Raw genomic sequence first — 21,029 nt, 5'->3', positions numbered from 1 at the left:
GACATGTTAAATTATTTGTTTGCTGATTACTTAACTTTTGAAATGAAGGAGTTACCATTTACTCTGCACATCAGTATTAAAATAAATAAATCTAAATATATTCATTATCAACTCCAAACATTTAAAGAAGCTGAAACAATGGCCCTTGTTAAAAATTATTATCAAACTTATCAATCCTTGTCTTTTTCTTGGAATTTTTATTCTACTTGTCCTTTTGCATAGTTTTTGAGTGTACCATCTTGCTACTTGTTTTTTATTTTTTCCTTCTGTTACTGTTCCCCTTATTCTTTCCTCTGTCTCCTTTTGGATTAATCAAGCATATTTTAATATTCCACTTTATCCTCTCCATTGGCTTTTTAGCTATACTTTTTTTGTTGTTCAAGGGATTAAAATATGCATCCTTAATCTAATATAGTGTTCCTTGAATTAATATTATACCACTTAATGTATAGTGTTAGAATCTTATGAGTTATACTTCCATTTATCCCTCATCTGAACGTTGTGTTATTGTTGTTTTACATTTTACCACTCTGTTTTCTTTATAACCACACTTACCTCCCTCTCACCTATTCCTTTACTTCCGAATGACAGAACTATAAAATGTCAGCTTATCTTTAAATTTTAAGAGCTTTAAAATGTCATTTCATTGTCTTATGGCTTGCATATTTCTAGTGAGAAGTCAGCTGTCATTTTTATCATTACAGTCATGCACCATATAACAATGTTTTAGTCAACAGTGGACCACATATACAATGGTGGTCCAATAAGATTATCATACTGTATTTTTACTGTATCTTTTCCTGTTTAGATATACAAATACTTACCATTGTGCTACAATTTCTATAGTATTCAGTATAGTAAAATGTTGTATAGGTTTATAGCTCAGGAGCAATAGGCTATAGCATATGGCCTAGGTGTGTAGTAGCTGTAACATCTAGGTTCATGTAAGTACACTCTGTGTTGTTTATACAACAATGAAACTGTCTGACACATTTCTCAGAATGTATTCCTGTCATTAAGTGATGCATGACTGTATATGTAATATGTCTTTTTTCTCTTGCTGATTTCAAGATATTCTCTTTGGTTTTCTGCAACTTTATTATGATGTACCCAGATGTAACTTCTGTGTTTATCTTTCTTGGGTTTTGTAAGGTTTCATTAAATTTAGAAAAATATTAGCTATTAGCCCTTCAAATAATTTTTATGCTCTAATCTCTCTTTCCTCTTCCTCTGAGACTCCCATTGCACATGTGTTAGATCACCCAATATATTCTCACAGGTCAGTAAGCTTTTGTTTACATATTTTGAAGTCTTTTTACTTTAATTTGGATTTTTTTTAATTGCCCTCTCTTTAACTCCACTTACATATTTTTTTCTGCAGTGCCACGTGTGCTGCTAATCACATCCAGTGAAATTTTGGTTTCAAATATTGTACGGTCATGCATTACTTAATGACAAGAACACGTTTTGAGAAATGCATCATTAATGATCCAATCATTGTGTGGACATCATACAGTGTGCTTACATAAACCTAGATGATACAACCTACTATACACTTAGGCTATATGGTATAGCCTCTTGTTCCTGGGCTACAAACCTGTACAGCACGTTACTGTACTAAATACTGTAGGCAATTGTAACACATTGGTAAGTATTTGTGTATATAACTATATCTAAACATAGAAAAGGTACAGTAAAGATACCATATTATATACCTATGGTACCACTGTCATATTTATGATCTGTTATTGATGGAAACATTGTTATGCAGTGCATAGCTGTATTTCTCAATTCTAGGGTTTCCTTTTGGTCTCTTTTTAATTTCCATTTCTCTTGAGAGATGCCTCATCTATTCACTCATTATGTCTTTTTTTCCTAGAAATCTTTGAAAATCTTTAAAAACAATCTCTTTTACAGCCTTTTCTACTAATTTCCACATCTGTGCCATTTCTGTGTCTGTTATTATGAATTCTTTTTTTCCTTCTGCTTATGGGTTGTAGTTGCTGCTCTTTGCATGTCTAATAACTATTATTTGAGGGACTTTGTATATGCTACATTGTGGAGAGTCTACATTTTGCAACCTGTGGATCAGGAGGTGCCCTCATGAGCCCATGCCACAGGGCCCTGGGCATGAAACACAGAGCTATGTGGAGTCTCAGCAGAATAGCCACTCAGGTACACACAGAAACATACTCCAGCTCAGGAATCCTGGCAAGACAGGAAATCTATCTGTACATATCCCTAGGAAGGGGACTGAATCCAGGGAGCTAAGCAGCATCATTCTGTTTGCCCCACTTACGGGGGCTCTCACAAGTTAAGACCCACTGGCTTGGAATTCCAGCCAGCCAGTGGCAACAGGCTGGAGACTGCCTGTGATGGGACCGAGTTCCCAGGGGAAGGGGCAGCCAGCATCTCTGTGTTTTGGTCAACTCAGCTGTTCTAGCCTGCTGGCTCCAGGAAGTGCAGGCCATCCGGACAGAGAGGAGTCCCCACCAACAAGGCACAGCTGCTGTGCCAGATCATGCCCAGACTGCTTCTTTAAGTGGGATCCCAATCCATTCCTTCTCACTCGGTGGGGCCTCCCTGTGTTCAGCAACTCCAGCCAGGGTCATATGCACAGAGCTCTGATCTCCCCCTGGGACAGAGCCCTCCGGGGGGAGGGGCAGCTGTTGTCTTAGCATTTCAGTTGACTCAGCCATTCCAGCCTGCCAGTTCTGGAAAGTCCAAGTGGTCTGGACGAGGAAGAGATCCCCCCAATCCAGCATACCTGCTCTCCCCAAAAGCAGCCAGACTGCTTCTTTAAGTGGGTCCCTGATCCCATTCCTCCTGACCCGGTAATGCCTTCCAATAGAAGCCTCCACACACCTCATCTAGGAGCATTTGAGCCAGCAACAGGTCAGTAGCCCCCTAGGATGGAGATCCCAGAGGAAGGAGCAGGCAGACATCTTTGCTGTCTTGCAGGCTTCACTGGTGATACCTCCAGGTATGGGAAAACTCAAGGCAACCAGGGTCTGGAGCAGACCCCCGGCAAACTGCAGCAGCCCTACAGAAGAGTGCCCTGACTGTTAGAAGAAAAACAAACAAACAGAAAACAACAGCAACAAAAAAATAGATGCCACAAAAATCCCATTTAAAGGTCAGTAACCTTAAAGATTGAAGGTAGATAAGCCCACAAAGATGAAAACGAATCAATGCAAAAACGCTGAAAACTCAAAAAGCCAGGGTGCTTTTTCTCCTCCAAATGACTGCAACACATCTCAAGCAAGGACACAGAACTGGGCTGAGGCTGAGATGGCTGAATGAGAGAGGTAGGCTTCAGAAGGTGGGTAATAACAAACTTTGCTAAGCTAAAGGAGCATGTTGTAACTTAATGTAAAGAAGCTAAGAATCATGATAAAACAATACATAAGCCAATAACAAGAATAGCCAGTTTAGAGAGGAACATAACTGACCTGATGTAGCTGAAAAACACAACACAAGAACTTCACAATGTAATGTAATTGTAAGTATTAATAGCAGAAAAGACCAAGTAGAGGAAAGAATCTCAGAGCTTGAAGAGTATCTTTCTGAAATAAGACAGGCAGACAAAAATAGAGAAAAAAGAATGAACAAAACCTCCAATAAATGTGGGATTATGTAAGAAGACTGAACTTAAGACTGATTGGAATACCTAAAAGAGATGAGGAGAATGGAACCAAGTTGGAAAGCATACTTCAGGATGTCATCTAGGAGAACTTCCCCAAACTAGCAAGACAGGCCAACATTCAAATTCAGGGAATCTGGAGAACCCTAGTAAGATACTCCATGAGAAGATCCATCCTCAGGCACATCATCTTCAGATTCTCCAAGGTCAAAATGAAAGAAAAAACATTAAGGGCAGCCAGAGAGAAGGGTCAGGTCACCTACAAAGGGAAGTCCATCAGACTAATACCACATCTCTCAGTGGAAACCCTACAAGCCAGAAGAAATTGGGAGCCAATATTCAACATTCTTAAAGAGTTTCCAACCCAGAATTTCACATCTGGCCAAACTGAGCTCCATAAGCGAAGGAGAAATAAGATGCTTTTTAGACAAGCAAATGCTGAGGGAATTTGTCACCACCAGGCCTGCCTTGCTCCTGAAGGAAGCACTAAATATGGAAAGGAAAACTTTTACCAGCCACTACAAAAACACAGTTAAGTACACAGACCAGTGACACTATGAACCAACCACATAAACAAGTCTGCAAAATAACCAGCTAGCATCATGGTGACAAGATCAAATTCACACATAGCGATACTAACCTTAAATGTAAATGGGCTAAATGCATTAGAGAAATGCAAATCGAAACCACAATAAGATACCATCTCACACCAGTCAGAATGACGATTATTAAAAAGTCAAAAAACAGCAGATGCTGGCAAGGTTGTGGAGAAAAAGGAACAATTTTACACTGTTGGTGGGAGTATAAATTACTCCCACCATTGTGGAAGGCAGTGTGGTGATTCCTCAATGATCTTGAGGCAGAAATACCGTCTAATCCAGCAATCCCATTACTGGGTATATACCCAAAGGAATATAAATTATTTTGTTATATATGCATGCATATGTTCACTGCAGCACTATTCACCATAGCAAAGACATGGAATCAACCTAAATGCCCATCAATGATAGACTGGATAAAGAAAATGTGATACATGTACATCATGGAATACTATGCAGCCATATAAAGGAATAAGGTCGTGTCCTTTGCAAGGACATAGATGGAGGTGGAAGCTGTTATCCTCAGCAACTAATGAAGGAACAGAAAACCAAACACCACATGTTCTTACTTGTAAGTGGGAGCTGAACAATGAGAACACATGGACATATGGTGGGGAACAACACACACTGGGACCTGTCAGGGAATGTTAGGGGAGAAGGAGAGCATCAGGAAGAATAGCCAATGGATCCTGGGCATAATACCTAGGTGATGGGATGATCTGTGCAGCAAACCACCAGGGCATAGGTTTACCGATGTAACAAACCTGCACATCCTGCACATGTACCCCAGAACTTAAAATGAAAGTTGAGGGAAAAAATAGTGTTTTGTTCTTGAACATTATTAATATATTGGCAGGTGAACTTGATGTCCTGAAATTTTATTTTAGGATTTGAGAATCTAGCCTAGAGTAGCCTGTATTGCAGGGCTATTTTTAAGGTGTAACTTTTCTGGGGTCTGAATTGAAGTCCTGGTATGTTCCGCAAAGTATCTTCACTCCGGCGAGGTCTTTTCAGGGTTTCTTAGAACTCCAGCAACTCTAAGCTCTGTAATACCTCCCATTAGCTCTCCTTACCAGGTCTCAGAGTCATCCTGTACATGTGAGGCTTCATATTGGACTGAACACTTAATGGTACCCCTAAATTTCTGGAGCTCATTCTCTGCACAGATTTATCTTCTTCAGATCTTACTTTGCAAATTCCACCCACCTCAGCATCCCCAAATACTAAACTCTGTTTTCTGCACCTAGAGAAGTTGCTGCTGTCTGTTCAGGCTCCACTTCTCTATGCCATGATTAGGCATGTGCCCCAGGCAGAAGTCTGGGTTGAATATGGAAATAACCCCAATTGTTTCTCTTCTCTCAATGGTCCAATCTGTAGTGCCTGTTGCCCAGTACCTGAAAATCGTTTCCATATATATTTTGCTGAATTATATAGTTTTTTAAAGCAGGAGGTTAAGCGTTGAACCTAATCTATCATTTTCGAATCAGAGTCCCTTGCTTGCAACTTTGTCACCCCTTATCTCCCCAAATTAATCTGCATATTGTATCCAGAGTGGTTTTTCTAAAGTACAGTTCTAACTATGTAATTCTTATACTTACAAAGTAATACAATATCACTTAGTGCTTAAAATTCTTTATTGGCTTCCCACACCCCTTGGGACGAAATCTGGACACCTTGATAGGGCTTATAAAGTACTACACTATCCAGTCTCTTCTTAAGTCTCCAGCCCCATCTCTTGCCACTTTCTCCATGCACTGTCTGCATCAACCATATTAATTGTTGTTCGTTGTTTTAATTAAGCAATGCTCTCACACCTTAGTCTTAAGATACGAAGGTCACTTGACTGGGAAAGATCTCTTCCATACTTCTCTTTATCTTCTGATTACATCCTAAACATTCTTTACGTCCCTTTCTCCTTGAAGGCTCTCTGAGCTACAAAGTCTCCTGGTACATGTTCTTATAACAGTTGCGCTATTACTTCATAAGCTCTGTGAATGAAGAAATTGATTGTATCCTCACACTCTAGTATTTTGTAGTTTGACATTAAATATTTAAAGAATAAATAGATGTGTTTGGTCAACTTTTCTTTTTAAATTTGAGACTCAGTGGGTACATGTGCATGTTTGTTACATGGATATATTGAATAATGCTGAGCTTTGGGGTTCAGTTAATCTACCACGCAAATAGTGAACAGAGTTCCTGACAGTTTTTCCTTCTTTGCTTTCCTTCCTTCCTCCTACCTTTTGGAGTTTCCAGTGTCTATTGTTCCCATCTTTACGTCTACATGTACCCAGTGATTGGCTCCCATTTACTGGTGAGACTATGCAGTATTTGGTTTTCTGTTTCTGTATTCATTGACTTAGAATAATGACCTGTAGCTGCATCCAGGTTGCTGCAAAATGTATTATTCTATATTTTATGGCTGTGTAGTATTCTATGGTGTATATATACCACCTTTTCTTTATCCAGTTCATCACTGATGGGCACTGAGATTGATTCCATGTCTTTGCTATTGTGAATATTGCTGTGATTAACATGCCAGTGCAGGTGTCTTTTTATCTTTTAGAACTATTTCTTTTCCTTTGGGTATATACCCAGTAATGGGATTGCTGGTTTGCATGGCAATTCTGTTTATAGTTCCTTGAGAACTCTCCAAACTGCTTTCCACAGAGGCTGAACTAATTTATAGTCCCACCAACCATTTATAAGAGTTTGGAAGACATTTTGGTGTTATGTCTATAAATTCCAGATCTTTGGAAGGAAGGCTTAAAACAAAGTGCTAATAGACACGGAATTATGTTTCTCTTTCCTTTTAAAGTAATAATCATGAAACTGCATACCCTTTCACACATACCCCTGCAAAAACATTTCCTGATTTCACAGCCCATTTAGAGTTACTCAATGGATAGTAGGAAATTAGAAAATATTCCAGATTTTTTTTTGTAGGAAACATGGAAGAATAGAATACCTCCGAGATGAGCAATATTTCTGGGGCTCTTTTATATAAGCCAAAAAATCTTGATAAAACCTATTTTATTATTTTACTCCCTCTCTGTTCATTTATTTAGCAAATAGTCAACAACTATTTGGCAAAATGCCATTGTCTGTGTGCCAGTTAATATTTTTCAAGTGACGTGATGAGCACTAAGAAATCAGTTGTGAACAAGGCAGACAAGATCCCTGCCTTCAAAGAGTTTATACTTTAGTGAGTTTTATATCAACTGATGTCCAGCTAAGTTGATTTTTGTAAAATAAAAGATGCGTTTGAGAGGAGGACTCTTTCATAGATGCCCAGAAACCCAGTTCTATAGGATCATGCTGGTCTATTGATACGCCCAAGGAACAATGACAGTCTTACTAAAACTGCATTCAGATTATGGGTTATTTGAGTTGAGAACTATGTATTTAGCTGATTTTCTACAGTTATCTTTTGATCTTGAGTTGACTTTTCCTTTTAATTTATTTATTCAATATCCAACAAATACTCATCTAACAATTACTAGGTATCTAACACTCACCTAGGCACTGAAGATTAAGCAGTAGCAAAGGCAGACAAGTGTGAGATCTTATATGATTTAAATTTTAGTGGGAGTGGGGTGAGGAGAGAGAGAAAATATTGAACCAAATAAGTCTGAACATACATATATAGCATATTTATGCAAAAAATAACAAAGGGTAATGGGATATAGAGTGACTGGTTAGCTACTGTAGACTGGATTATTAGAGAAAGTATTTCTGAGTAAGCGATACTTAATCTTAATGAGAAGGTGATCACTGAGCCAATAAAGAGAAAGATAATTCTTAGAGCAAAGCTCTTAAGGTGAGAATGAGAAAATTACAGAAAGATCAAAGTGCCAGGGTGTAGCAGGTGAAACAGTGATTCTGAAGACTGTGTATAATATAAAGTCTTTAGCCAGAATCATCAGGAAATAATGTATAAACATAAGTCAAATATGTAGATACTGTCCCTTCTATACATTTCCTTCTATTCTCCTTCTCAAGTTTAATCATCAGCATGAATTATCACATCAATGTCACTATCATACTCTCGGCTCTACTTTTAAAATACTTCCTTGTTAGGCTTATTCAATAACCATCTCAACAATGTGCTCTGTTATTTGTAATTACAACTACAGATACTGATTACTTAAACTTCCAATTAGAGTCATCATCACAATCTTTTAACCCTTAGTTCATGGTAGTGGGACTTACGGTGATTCAAAATAGAGGTTATCAAAGAGATTAAAAGAAGGAAAAAATGGCAGATGACAAATATCAGCTGACTGATGTATTCTTGATTTTATATCATTCTCAGAAATAACTGTGGCTGGGGAGGGACTTTCAGGAAGCTGATATGACATATTACTATTAATATAACTAAGTTTATAACCCCAGACAGAGAAAGTTTGAAGACATAATTTTGCAAAGAAAAGAGGAAGAGATGAATGTTGATTAGAGGAATCTATGCTTTAAAATACGAGAAGTAAATGTATAGATTGCAGCAAGACATTAAGAATAGTGCCTCTCAAGTATTAAGATGATAATGAAAGATGGAAAGAATAGGACTGGGTTTGTTTGATAAACACCAGGCTTTTCATTATGTCTGAACGAAAGGTTGTGTTAATCTAAGAGTGTCAAGATTCCAAGGAAAAGTAAGACTGGAAATGAAAATAGGAATATTCCTTGGATTTCAGGCTAAGCAGTCTTAAATCAATTCAGTTATCAGTAAGGAATCATTTAAGAGTTTTAAGGACGCTAGTGGTATAAATTTTTTGTATATTCATGCTGTTTCCAAGTTATGGATTTGATAAACCTGATGCTTACTTTTATTTCCTGATCCAGATAGTTTGGTATGCAAATGGTGTTTGCTTTCACATCATTCTTGGTACTCGTCATCCCTGAAGAACAGGAGCCAGGAGTAGAGCATGCCTTTGGAGGTGATGGTGGACTTTTGGCCTTAATTTCTTCCTAAATCAAAGGTATAATATAACCAATATACATGTGCACCCATCTATATTTTCTATGAAAACTCAATGAAAAATGAGTAAGAAATATTGTGGTTAATGAGAAACACATGAAAGTAAAAAAGGTTAGTGTTATCTTAAACTATCAAATATTTATATTGGGAGACAAAACAAATAGTGATATCTTATTAACTTTTGATGAAATCACTTTAAACTCTTGGTCAAATAACAAGATAACAAATTTGTAGTATGCAATGTATAACCTTTTACATCGCAATTCCAGATAACAGCCAACTCATGACATATGAGATTTGCTGTTACGTTGGGAAGATTTCTCTTTTGTGGCCAGGAAAAGACAGCTGAGAGGTTTTATGCTTTGTCTGTGAAGCAACTACATGACGCAAGTTGCTACCTCCTTGCTCTAAGTAAGAGCTAACAGCTGGAGAGTTAGAAAGGCAAACTAAATTTCTTCCCTTGATCAGTTGGAAGGGAAATACAAAGGTTATTTTCTTGTTCTGGGAGGTAAATATACTGTTTGCAATTTTTAAAAATTAAAAGGTTGTGGAAGCTTTAAGTCCATGAAGAGTTATAGAAGCCTTAGATCCATGTGCCTGTTCCAGGAAAGGCTTTCTACCCTTCGAAGTGACTGATTTGTAACAACACATAGAACCTAGTACATAAATGAGTCAACAACCTGGGATTTTGATGATTGGAATTGATAGAACAATATTTAACTTTATGTTTAGTAAAAATAAAGCTATATTGTATTTGAGGTTTTTTAAAATTATACTTTAAGTTATAGGGTATGTGTGCACAACGTGCAGGTTTGTTACATATGTATACATGTGCCATGTTGGTGTGCTGCACCCACTAACTCGTCATTTACATTAGGTATATCTCCTAATGCTATCTCTCCCCACTCCACCAACCCCATGACAGGCCCCGGTGTGTGATGTTCCCCTTCCTGTGTCCAAGTGTTCTCATTGTTCAATTCCCACCTATGAGTGAGAAAATGTGGTGTTTGGTTTTTTGTCCCTGCGATAGTTTGCTGAGAATGATGGTTTCCAGCTTCATCCATGTCCCTACAAAGGACATTAACCCATCCTTTTTTATGGCTGTGTAGTATTCCATGGTGTGTATGTGCCACATTTTCTTAATCCAGTCTGTCACTGATGGACATTTGGATTGGTTCCAAGTCTTTGCTATTGTGAATAGTGCCACAATAAACATACGTATGCGTGTGTCTTTATAGCAGCATGATTTATAATCCTTTGGGTATATACCCAGTAATGGGATGGCTGGGTCAAATGGTATTTCTAGTTCTAGATCCTGGAGGAATCGCCACACTGTCTTCCACAATGGTTAAACTAGTTTACAGTCCCACCAACAGTGTAAAAGTGTTCCTATTTCTCCACATCCTCTCCAGGACCTGTTGTTGCCTGACTTTTTAATGATAGCCATTCTAACTGGTATGAGATGGTATCTCATTGTGGTTTTGATTTGCATTTCTCTAATGGCCAGTGATGATGAGGATTTTTTCCTGTGTCTGTTGACTGCATAAATGTCTTCTTTTGAGAAGTGTCTGTTCAGATCCTTTGCCCACTTTTTGATGGGGTTTTTGTTTGTTTGTTTGTTTGTTTGTTTTGTTTTTGTAAATTTGTTTGAGTTCTTTGTAGGTTTTCGATATTAGCCCTTTGTCAGATGAGTAGATTGCAAAAATGTTCTCCCATTCTGTAGGTTGCCTGTTCACTCTGATGGTAGTTTCTTTTGCTGTGCAGAAGCTCTTTAGTTTAATTAGATCCCATTTGTCAATTTTGGCTTTTTTGCTATTGCTTTTGGTGTTTTAGACATGAAGTCCTTGCCCATGCCTATGTGCTGAATGGTATTGCCTAAGTTTTCTTCTAGGGCTTTTATGGTTTTACATCTAACATTTAAGTCTTTAATCCATCTTGAATTAATTTTTGTATAAGGTGTAAGAAAGGGATCCAGTTTCAGCTTTCTATATATGGCTAGCCAGTTTTTCCAGCACCATTTATTAAATAGGAAGTCCTTTCCCCATTTCTTGTTTTTGTCATTTTGTCAAAGATCAGATGGCTGTAGATGTGTGGTATTATTTCTGAGGCCTCTGTTCTGTACTATTGGTCTGTATCTCTGTTTTGGTACCAGTACCATGCTGTTTTGGTTACTGTAGCCTTGTAGTATAGTTTGAAACCAGGTAGCATGATGCCTCCAGCTTTGTTCTTTTGACTTAGGATTGTCTTGGCAATGTGGGCTCTTTTTTGGTTCCATATGAAATTTAAAGTAGTTTTTTCCAATTCTGTGAAGAAAGTCATTGGTAGCTTAATGGGGATGGCATTGAATCTATAAATTACCTTGGGCAGTATGGCCATTTTCATGATATCAATTCTTCCTATCCATGAGCATGGAATATTCTTCCATTTGTTTGTGTCCTCTTTTATTCCGTTGAACAGTGGTTTGTAGTTCTCCTTGAAGAGGTCCTTCACATCCCTTGTAAGTTGGATTCCTAGGTATTTTATTCTCTGTGAAGCGATTGTAAATGGGAGTTCACTCATGCTTTGGGTCTCTGTTTGTCTGTTGTTGGTGTATACAAATGCTTGTGATTTTTGCACGTTGATTTTGTGTCCTAAGACTTTGCTGAAGTTACTTTTCAGGTTAAGGAGATTTTGGGCTGAGACAATGGGGTTTTCTAAATACACAGTCATGTCATCTGCAAACAGGGACAATTTAACTTCTTCTTTTCCTAATTGAATACCCTTGATTTCTTTCTCCTGCCTGATTGCCCTGGCCAGAACTTCCAACACTATGTTGAATAGGAGTGGTGAGAGAGGGCATCCCTGTCTTGTGCCAGTTTTCAAAGGGAATGCCTCCAGTTTTTGCCCATTCAGTATGATATTGGCTGTGTATTTGTCATAAATAGCTCTTATTATTTTGAGATACTTTCCATCGACACCTAATTTATTGAGAGTTTTTAGCATGAAGGACTGTTGAATTTTGTCAAAGGTCTTTTCTGCATCTATTGACATAATCATGTGGTTTTTGTCTTTAGTTCTGTTTATATGCTGGATTACATTTATTGATTTTCATATGTGGAACCAGCCTTGCATCCCAGGGATGAAGCCCACTTGATCATGGTGGATAAGCTTTTTGATGTGCTGCTGAATCCGGTTTGCGAGTATTTTATTGAGGATTTTTGCATCGATGTTCATCAGGGATATTGGTCTAAAATTCTCTTTTTTGTTGTTGTGTCTCTGCCAGGCTTTGGTATCAGGATGATGTTGGCCTCATAAAATGAGTTAGAGAGGATTCCCTCTTTTTCTATTGTTTGGAATAGTTTCAGAAGGAATGGTACCAGCTCCTCCTTGTACCTCTGGTAGAATTCAGCTGTGAATCTGGTCCTGGACTATTTTTGCTTGGTAGGCTATTAATTATTGCCTCAATTTCAGAGCCTGTTATTGGTCTATTCAGGGATTCAACTTCTTCCTGGTTTAGTCTTGGGAGGGTGTATGTGTCCAGGAATACATCCGTTTCTTCTAGATTTTCTAGTTTATTTGTGTAGAGGTGTTTACAGTATTCTCTGGTGGTAGTTTGTATTTCTGTGGAATCGGTGGTGATATCCCCCTTTATCATTTTTTTTTGAGTCTATTTGATTCTTCTCTCTTTTCTTCTTTCTTAGTCTTGCCAGCGGTCTACCAATTTTGTTGATCTTTTCAAAAACCAGCTCCCAGATTATTTGATTTTTTGGAGAGTTTTTGTGTCTCTATCTCCTTCAGTTCTGCTCTGTTCTTAGTTATTTCTTGCCTTCTGCTAGCTTTTGAATGTGTTTGCTCTTGCTTCTCTAGCTCTTTTAATTGTGATGTTAGGGTGTTAATTTTAGATCTTTCCTGCTTTCTCTTGTGGGCATTTAGTGCTATAAATTTCCCTCTACACACTGCTTTAAATGTGTCCCAGAGATTCTGGTATGTTGTGTCTTTATTCTCATTGGTTTCAAAGAATATCTTTATTTCTGCCTTCATTTCATTATGTACCCAGTAGTTATTCAGGAGCAAGTTGTTCAGTTTTCATGTAGTTGAGTGGTTTTGAATGAGTTTCTTAATCTTGAGTTCTAGTTTGATTGCACTGTGGTCTGAGAGACAGTTTGTTATAATTTCTGTTAAGTTTATTATACAGTCTTATTTTTGGAAAAATAGTAACACATTAAGTCCTTAATGTTGTTAGTAGCTCTTAGAAACTGACTTTACATGAGATGATATATAACAAATCCATTTTTTTTTCTCATCAACTGATATGGTTGGCTCCGTGTTCCCTCCCAAATCTCACCTTGAATTGTGATAATCCCCACATGCCAATGATGGGACCTGGTGGAATTAATTGAATCATGGGGTCAGGTTCCCCCATACTGTTTTCATGAAAGTGAGTTCTCATGAAATCTGATGGTTTTTATAAGTGGCCTCCCCCTTTCCTTGGCTCTCACTTCTCTTGCCTGCTGCCATGTAAGACATGCCAGTTTTGCTTTCTGCTATGATTGTAAGTTTCCTGATGCCTCCCTAGCCATGCAGAACTGTTAGTCAATTAAACCTCTTTTCCTTATAAATTACCTAGTCTTGGATATGTCACACAAATAAAGTCCAGCAATTGAGTCATGAGTCAAAGAAGTTTGAACTCAGTGAAAATGGTATGTACAAAAATTGTGAGAGTGGCTAAAGCAATTTTAAGAGGGGAATTTATAGCTTTAAAATACATGTATTAGAAAGATAAAATGAGTTGGAAAAAGAGCAATAAAGTAAAGTATATAATAGAAAGAGAAAACTAATAACAGCAGATATTAATAAAATAGAAAATATACAACATAGATAATCAAAAATCATGAAAATCAACTCTTCGATATACTAATAAAATCAATAAACTTATTGAATAAACTTTTGTTGAAAATTATAAACTTCTTTTAATTGAGAAAAACAAAGACACAAATCAACACAACTAATATGTAAGAGGGTACTTCTTACAGAACCAGCAGATATTTTTAAAAGAATATAAGGATATTATGCATAACGTAGTCAATAAATCTGAATATTTAGATTGAATAAACAGTTTTTAGAAAAGAATATATTACCAAAAATTGAATCAAGGAGAAATAGAAAATCTGAACAGTTTTATAACAAAATAGATTTTAAAGCAAAGAATAGTGTTGGGGCGAAGACAGTAACTTTATAATGATAAAAAGATCATTTTATCAAGAAGATGTAGCGAACCTAAACAGTTTTATGCCTAATAAGAGAGTTTCAAAATACGTGATTAAAAACTGGTAGAAATGGAAAGAGAAATTTAGAAATCCACAATTATAATCAGAGATTTCAGTACCTCTCCCTCAATAATTGGCAGAAAAAGCAGCAAATCAGTAAGGCTACAGAACGAGAGTCCCCAAATCCCTGGACCACAACCTGCTGCACAGCAGAACGTGAGCGGTGGGAGAGCAAGTCAGCATTACCGCCTGAGTTCTGCCTCCTGTCAGATCAGCAGCGGCATTAGATTCTCATGGGAGTGCAAACCCTATTGTGAACTGCGCATGCAAGGAATGTAGGTTGTGTACTCCTTATGAGAATGGAATGCCTGATGATCTGAGGTGGAACATTTTCATCCTGAAACCATTCCCCCCATCCCACCATAGGTCTGTAGAAAAATAGTCTTCCAAAAAAGGTTGGGAGTTGCTGCTACAGAAGACTTGAACAACAGTATCATCTAACTTGACCTAATTGATGTTTATATTGCGTTCTACCAAACAACAGCAGAGTGAACATTTGTTTCATGGGTACATGAAAAATTTATTAAGGTCAACAATACTCTAGGCCATATAACAAGTCTCAATAAATTTAAAACATTACAAAGTATACAAAGTGTGTTCTCTGACTACAGTGGGATTAAATTGGAATTAATAACATAAAGATATCTGGAAAATCCCCCAAATATTTAGAAAGTAAATAACATGATTTTAAGTAACCCATAGGTGAAAGAAGAAATCAAAAAGGATATCAGGAAGTATTTTGAACATAATGAAAATGAAAATTCAACATAGTAAATTTTGGGGGATGCAGGCAAACTAATGCTTATAGGAAAAATGTAATAATAAATGCTTATATTGGAAAAAAAAGTCTCAAATCAATGACCTAAGATTTTACTTTCTATAAAGATAGGAGCCAAAGTCAGTGAAATGGAAACAGAAGCAAAACGATAGAAATACTCAATGAAATGAAATATTGATTCTTTAAAATGATCAATAAAACTCACAAACCTCTAGCTAGACACATCAGGAAAAAAAGAAGACACAAATTGCCAAAATCAGGGATGAGGAAACAAACATTAAACATTATAAAATAATAAAAGGAATATTTTATGAAAAACTTTATATCAATAAGTCAACAACTTAGATGAAATGGACATATTCTTTGCAAAATACAAACTACCAATGCTGGCTAAAGAAGAAATAGACAACCCAAATAGCCTATATCTATATATATAAAAAAAAAGAAATTGAATTTGTAGTTAAAAACCTTGACTCAAAGGAAATATCAAGCCTAATATCTTACTGAAGATTTCTACTAAACTTTTAAGGAAGAAATAATATCCGTTCTACATAAAATCTTCCAGAATATTAAAGAGGAATTCCCAGTTTATTCTATAAAGCCAGCATTATGCTGATATTAAAACCAGAAAAAGACTTTATAAGAAAACTATAAACAAATATTCCTCATAAACATAGACACAAGAATGCTAACAATATGTTATGAAATTTTAGTATATAACAAGGATAATACATCACGACCAAGTGAGGTTTTTACCAGATGTCCGAGGTTGGTTCAAATTTGAAACATAGCCGGGCGCGGTGGCTCAAGCCTGTAATCCCAGCACTTTGGGAGGCCGAGACGGGCGGATCACAAGGTCAGGAGATCGAGACCATCCTGGCTAACACGGTGAAACCCCGTCTCTACTAAAAATATAAAAAACTAGCCGGGCGAGGTGGCGGGCGCCTGTAGTCCCAGCTACTCGGGAGGCTGAGGCAGGAGAATGGCGTGAACCCGGGAGGCGGAGCTTGCAGTGAGCTGAGATCTGGCCACTGCACTCCAGCCTGGGTGACAGAGCGAGACTCCGTCTCAAAAAAAAAAAAAAAAAAAAAAAAAAACAAATTTGAAACATAGCCAGTGCAATTCACTATATTAACAGGCTAAAAAAGAAAAATCATTTGATCATCTCAGCTAGATACTAAAACAGCATTTGGCAAAATAACATCTCTCCCCATTTCTGTTAAAACTCTCAGCACACTAGGAATGGAAGGGAACTTTCTCAGTCATATAAAGGGCATCCATAAATAAAGTAAATTAACATAATACTTAATGGTGAAAGTCTGACTGCTTTCCTCCTACAGTCAGGTACAAGGCAAGGATGTCTGCTCTCGTCACTTCTATTCAACATTGTACTAGAGATTCTAGCCATTGCAATAAAGCACAATACAGAGATAAACAGCAAGCAGATGTGAAGTTATAGTGGAAAAAATTATAAATTTTTGAAAGACACCTATCAAAAAAAGAGCAATCCTCAGACTGTAAGAAAATATTTGCAAAAACATGCATGTACAAAAGATTTAATCTAGAATATATGAAGAACTTTTAAAATGTCATAATAAAAAAGTCAACAACCCATTTTTTTTTTTTTTTTTTTTTAAACGGAGTCTTGCTCTGTCACCAGGCTGCAGTGCAGTGGCACTATCTCGGCTCACTGCAATCTCCACCTCCTGGATTCAAGCAATTCCCCTTTTCAGCCTCCCAATAGCTGGAAATACAGGTATGCACCACCATGCCTGGCTAATTTTGTTTTTTGTATTTTAGTACAGACGGGGTTTCACTATGTTGGCCAGGATGGTCTCGATCTCCTGACCTCATGATCCGCCCACCTCAGCCTCCCAAAGTGCTGGGATTACAGGCGTGAGCCACTGCACCCAGCCAACAACCCAGTTTAAGAAGTGGGCAAAATATCTAACAATATATTTCCCATGAAAAAATATATACATGACAAGTAAGAATTGGAAAAGATGTCAACCTCATGAGGAAAATGCAAATTAAAACCACAATAATATACTACTGCATACCCACTAGGTTGGCTAAAAATAAAAAGACTGACCATTCTAAGTTTGGGGAAGACATGGAGAAAAGAAAAGTCATATGCTGCTGGTGGAAATGTTAAATGGGACAATCATTTTGGAAAACAATTTGGCTATTTCTTAGAAACTTAAACATACAACTACTATAAGACACAGTTATTTCACTCATAGGAATTATCCAAGAGAAAAGAAAGCATATATCCAAACAAAGACTTGTAGACAAATGTTTATATTAGCTTTGCTAGAAATTGGGAGTGACCTAAATGTCCCTCAACAGGTAAATAGATCAACACATTGTAGGATAACCATACAATTGAATACTACTCAGCAATAAAAAGGAATGAACTACTGATGCACTTAAAAACATGGATGAATCTTAAAATAATCATGCTGAGTTAAAGAAACCAGATTTTAGAAAGAGAATTCACCATATGACTTTATTTTTATAAAATCCAAAAAAGTCCATGCTAATCTTTAGCGACAGAAAGCAGGCAAACATTTGCCTGTGGGACAGCCAGAATCGTGAGAAAACTTTTGGGAGTGATGAGGATGTGCATTCTCTTGACAGAAGTGGTAGTTTCCCAGGTTTGTATTTGTCAAAGCTCATTAAATTGTGCACTTTGAATAGTGTATCTTATATCATGTTAATTAGACTTTACTAAAGCTGTAAAAATATTGTGAAACATGGTGACTTTTCAGAAAGGTATGTAAAAAAAAGGAGAGGAACTGACAGAAGTCAAACTAACTAGATAGAGGTACATAGCTGTTCCTTACCTTTTTAATTACTAAGGGATTCTCACTGGAAGTTTTGAAGCACTCTTTAATTTTTCTGCTGGGCTCTGAAATAAAATTGAGGAAAAATATATTTAAACTGAAAAAGAATCTATATCACATGATATATGTGTCAATTGCTGAAATCAATGAGAGTATTTCTGACTTTAAGGTCAATTCAGGAATCTGTTTATAAATATTAGGAAATTTGCGGGTAAATGGCATTATAATAACATAAAATATTTGCATTTAAAAACTAGTTCTATGCCCAAGATGATGATATAAGAACACACAGAAAATGCTTTCTTGATCTGGTTAAACTGGTTTAAAAAGTATATATTTTAGTATAAGACATATTTTTCTCTGTTTCCTGTCTATATAAATGTCACTTTATCTAATTAAAGAGAATTTTTTTTTTGTTATTTGACCTTTAGACAGAAAGATGGTTTGTGCTGAGTTACAATTACATTCTTTATTTTCTTTCTTCTTTTATCAGCCTCTCAACCCTACCCATTTCATACTCAGTCATATAACTAAATCCCCCTAAGTTATGCTAAAACCACTTAAAGTTTTACTTAATTTCCCTTTACATTAATATATAGATAAAAGAAAAAGATGACCTTTTCCCACATCTGCTATAGAAATCTTATTAGGTGGTGACACCTGATTCCCATCAAAGGCCTCTTCCTTGCAAATGTAGTTTTTAAGTTTCTAGGTTCTATGGTATAAAAAGAGACATGAGAAATAAGGGAAAATAAGTGAGTTTTGACTCTTCATTGCTAGCGGAAGGGAGGGAAGAGAAATTCTTGAAAGGATGAAATAAGTGTGAAGACTTTAGAATGGTATATGTCCACATAGTGAGTACTCTATAATTGACCAGTCTTATTGCTATCTTTAGAAATATATTTTACTACATTATGCCGTAATAATTTTCTTGTATCCTGACAGTTTTAGTAACAGCATGTAAATTGTATAGGGCAAGAAAAAGAGAAGAACTGGATATAATTTCTACCATGCAGAATTCCTTCCTTCTATTTTATCTTGCTCTTTGGGTTTTTCCACACTTTACTTTGATCAATGCCTTTTTCCTTCAATTCAGTACAAATTAATTCAATTGTTTACTAAGGACCAGGCACTGAGCCGGGACCTGGGGAGAAAGGAAGGATGGCAAAAACACAGAAAGCAATAACACAGGGCCTGACCTTAAGGAGAGGACAGTCTCATGAGGACAGTATAAACATGCAATTTCATTCTTACTGTGTTTCCTGGACTCGATTTTCATCTGACATAGTTTCCCTATTAGTGTTGGATCAACATTCATTTCTGTCATCTTTTAGCTAGTTTTGTAGGGATTAGAGAATAGGGCCACACCAAATATGTCTTAGGTACTATTAATAATAATGGTAATAACATTTTTGACATCATCGTGCTACTGAGAAGAGATTAGAAGAGTGAAAAAAATTATAATATACAACAAAATTTATGCTCCTCACAGTGAGGAAACTTTATGTAAAAACCACTGCAGCTATTTTAGCATCATATAGACTCCCCACACCCTTGTTTGCAGGAAGCATAAGGAAACATTTCATCAATTCTAACTCAACTCACCAGAATGAGGCCGTGGAGGCACTTTGGCACTATTTGGGGCTGGTGACACTCCTCTTACAGGGCTCTCCGGGACTGCAGTGCTGGGTGGGTAACTGCACTTGGCAAATGGTATTCTGTTCTTCTCTAAGTGGTTAGACTGACCAGCTCCCCACAATGTTCCAAATGCATTCTCATCATCATTCACAGTACAGATTGGAATGTTATTCAAGCCTAGTTGAGTAAAGATTATAAAAAGAGAAAGATCAAACAACCAGATTAGATGTTTGGAAGGTTTTCTTTGAATGATCAACAACTCCTCAACCAAATATCGTTAAATGTATGTAAAACGTTGGACTTCAAATTGTATGAACCAAAAAAAAAAAAAAAAATGTATTATGAACCAGTGCAAGGCAGACATTCTTTGAAAGTCAGTGTAGCCGATTACATGCTTCCTTAAAATCTCTTGCCATTTTGTCAGTACTGAGAGCCAGACCACATCTTGGATCTTGGTCTGGGATTCAAGTGGAGTAGACCTTCTTTTATCCCAGACAAATCTCTCATTTCCTAAAGCTTGATAATGACTAGGAGGGTTTGTGCTGGCTCTTTTCAAGAATGTCAGATTTAAATTTTTTAAAGCATCCAGAATGCCTCAATGTAAATAGGTCTTCTAGAAGAGATACCCTGGCTCCCCCTTTGTCCTGGCAGAAGGTAAAAAGCTGTAGGAGCTGGAAATAGGAGCCAGGATAAGGTAGATTGTGACAGAAGGAGGAAGGAGAAGTTGGTATAAAAGGAACTCCTTCCTCATACGAGAGATTTCTGGGTTCAGTCACTTTCCTAAAAATAACTCTTCACTTTTGGCTCAAATATAGGATTTGGTTCAAATATTAACTTATAGAAAGGTTCTCTTTGCAATATCAATGCTATGTCATGTGAAACTGGACAGCTTAGGAAATGAGGGTGTGCTGGGTATTGCTTTCTGTTAATCAGCGAGTTATGAGACGTAGTAAAAGATGACTGCTTTGTCTTCCCAGAAATTGCCAGGCAAGCTTCTGGGTAGTGTTTTCTACAATTGCTTATTTTTCCATATCTCCCTCCAGTACCACTGTTTCACCTCATTCTGAATTGTCTTCTCCAATAACATCAAAATCATCTTTGCTGGCAACTCTGTCTGAAATGTGCCCGATCACTCTCTGTCCCTTTATGTGCTTTTATTTTTTCCACAGCATTTGTCACATATCATAATACATCTGTTTGCACATTGCTTATCTGAGCTGCATTAGAATGTAAGATTAAAT

At 36.9% G+C, this 21,029-nt stretch overlaps 1 protein-coding gene across 1 annotated transcript in view; it reads right to left on the bottom strand.

The window, feature by feature from the left end:
• Nucleotides 1–21,029, bottom strand: part of CUNH4orf17 (chromosome unknown C4orf17 homolog) — a 36,769-nt gene that overhangs the window by 8,236 nt on the left and 7,504 nt on the right. Inside the window, exons 3-5 of the mRNA XM_033178172.1 lie at nt 19,756–19,965; nt 18,151–18,215; nt 9,067–9,210 (exon numbers count right to left, since the gene is read on the bottom strand). Of these exons, the coding sequence (XP_033034063.1) occupies nt 9,067–9,210; nt 18,151–18,215; nt 19,756–19,965 (419 nt within the window). The remainder of the gene's footprint in view (nt 1–9,066; nt 9,211–18,150; nt 18,216–19,755; nt 19,966–21,029) is intronic.

This window comes from Trachypithecus francoisi, unplaced genomic scaffold (genome assembly GCF_009764315.1).
Source record: "Trachypithecus francoisi isolate TF-2019V2 unplaced genomic scaffold, Tfra_2.0 Contig01566, whole genome shotgun sequence".
Lineage (NCBI taxonomy): Eukaryota > Metazoa > Chordata > Mammalia > Primates > Cercopithecidae > Trachypithecus > Trachypithecus francoisi.
This window is presented reverse-complemented; position numbering and strand designations above follow the sequence as displayed.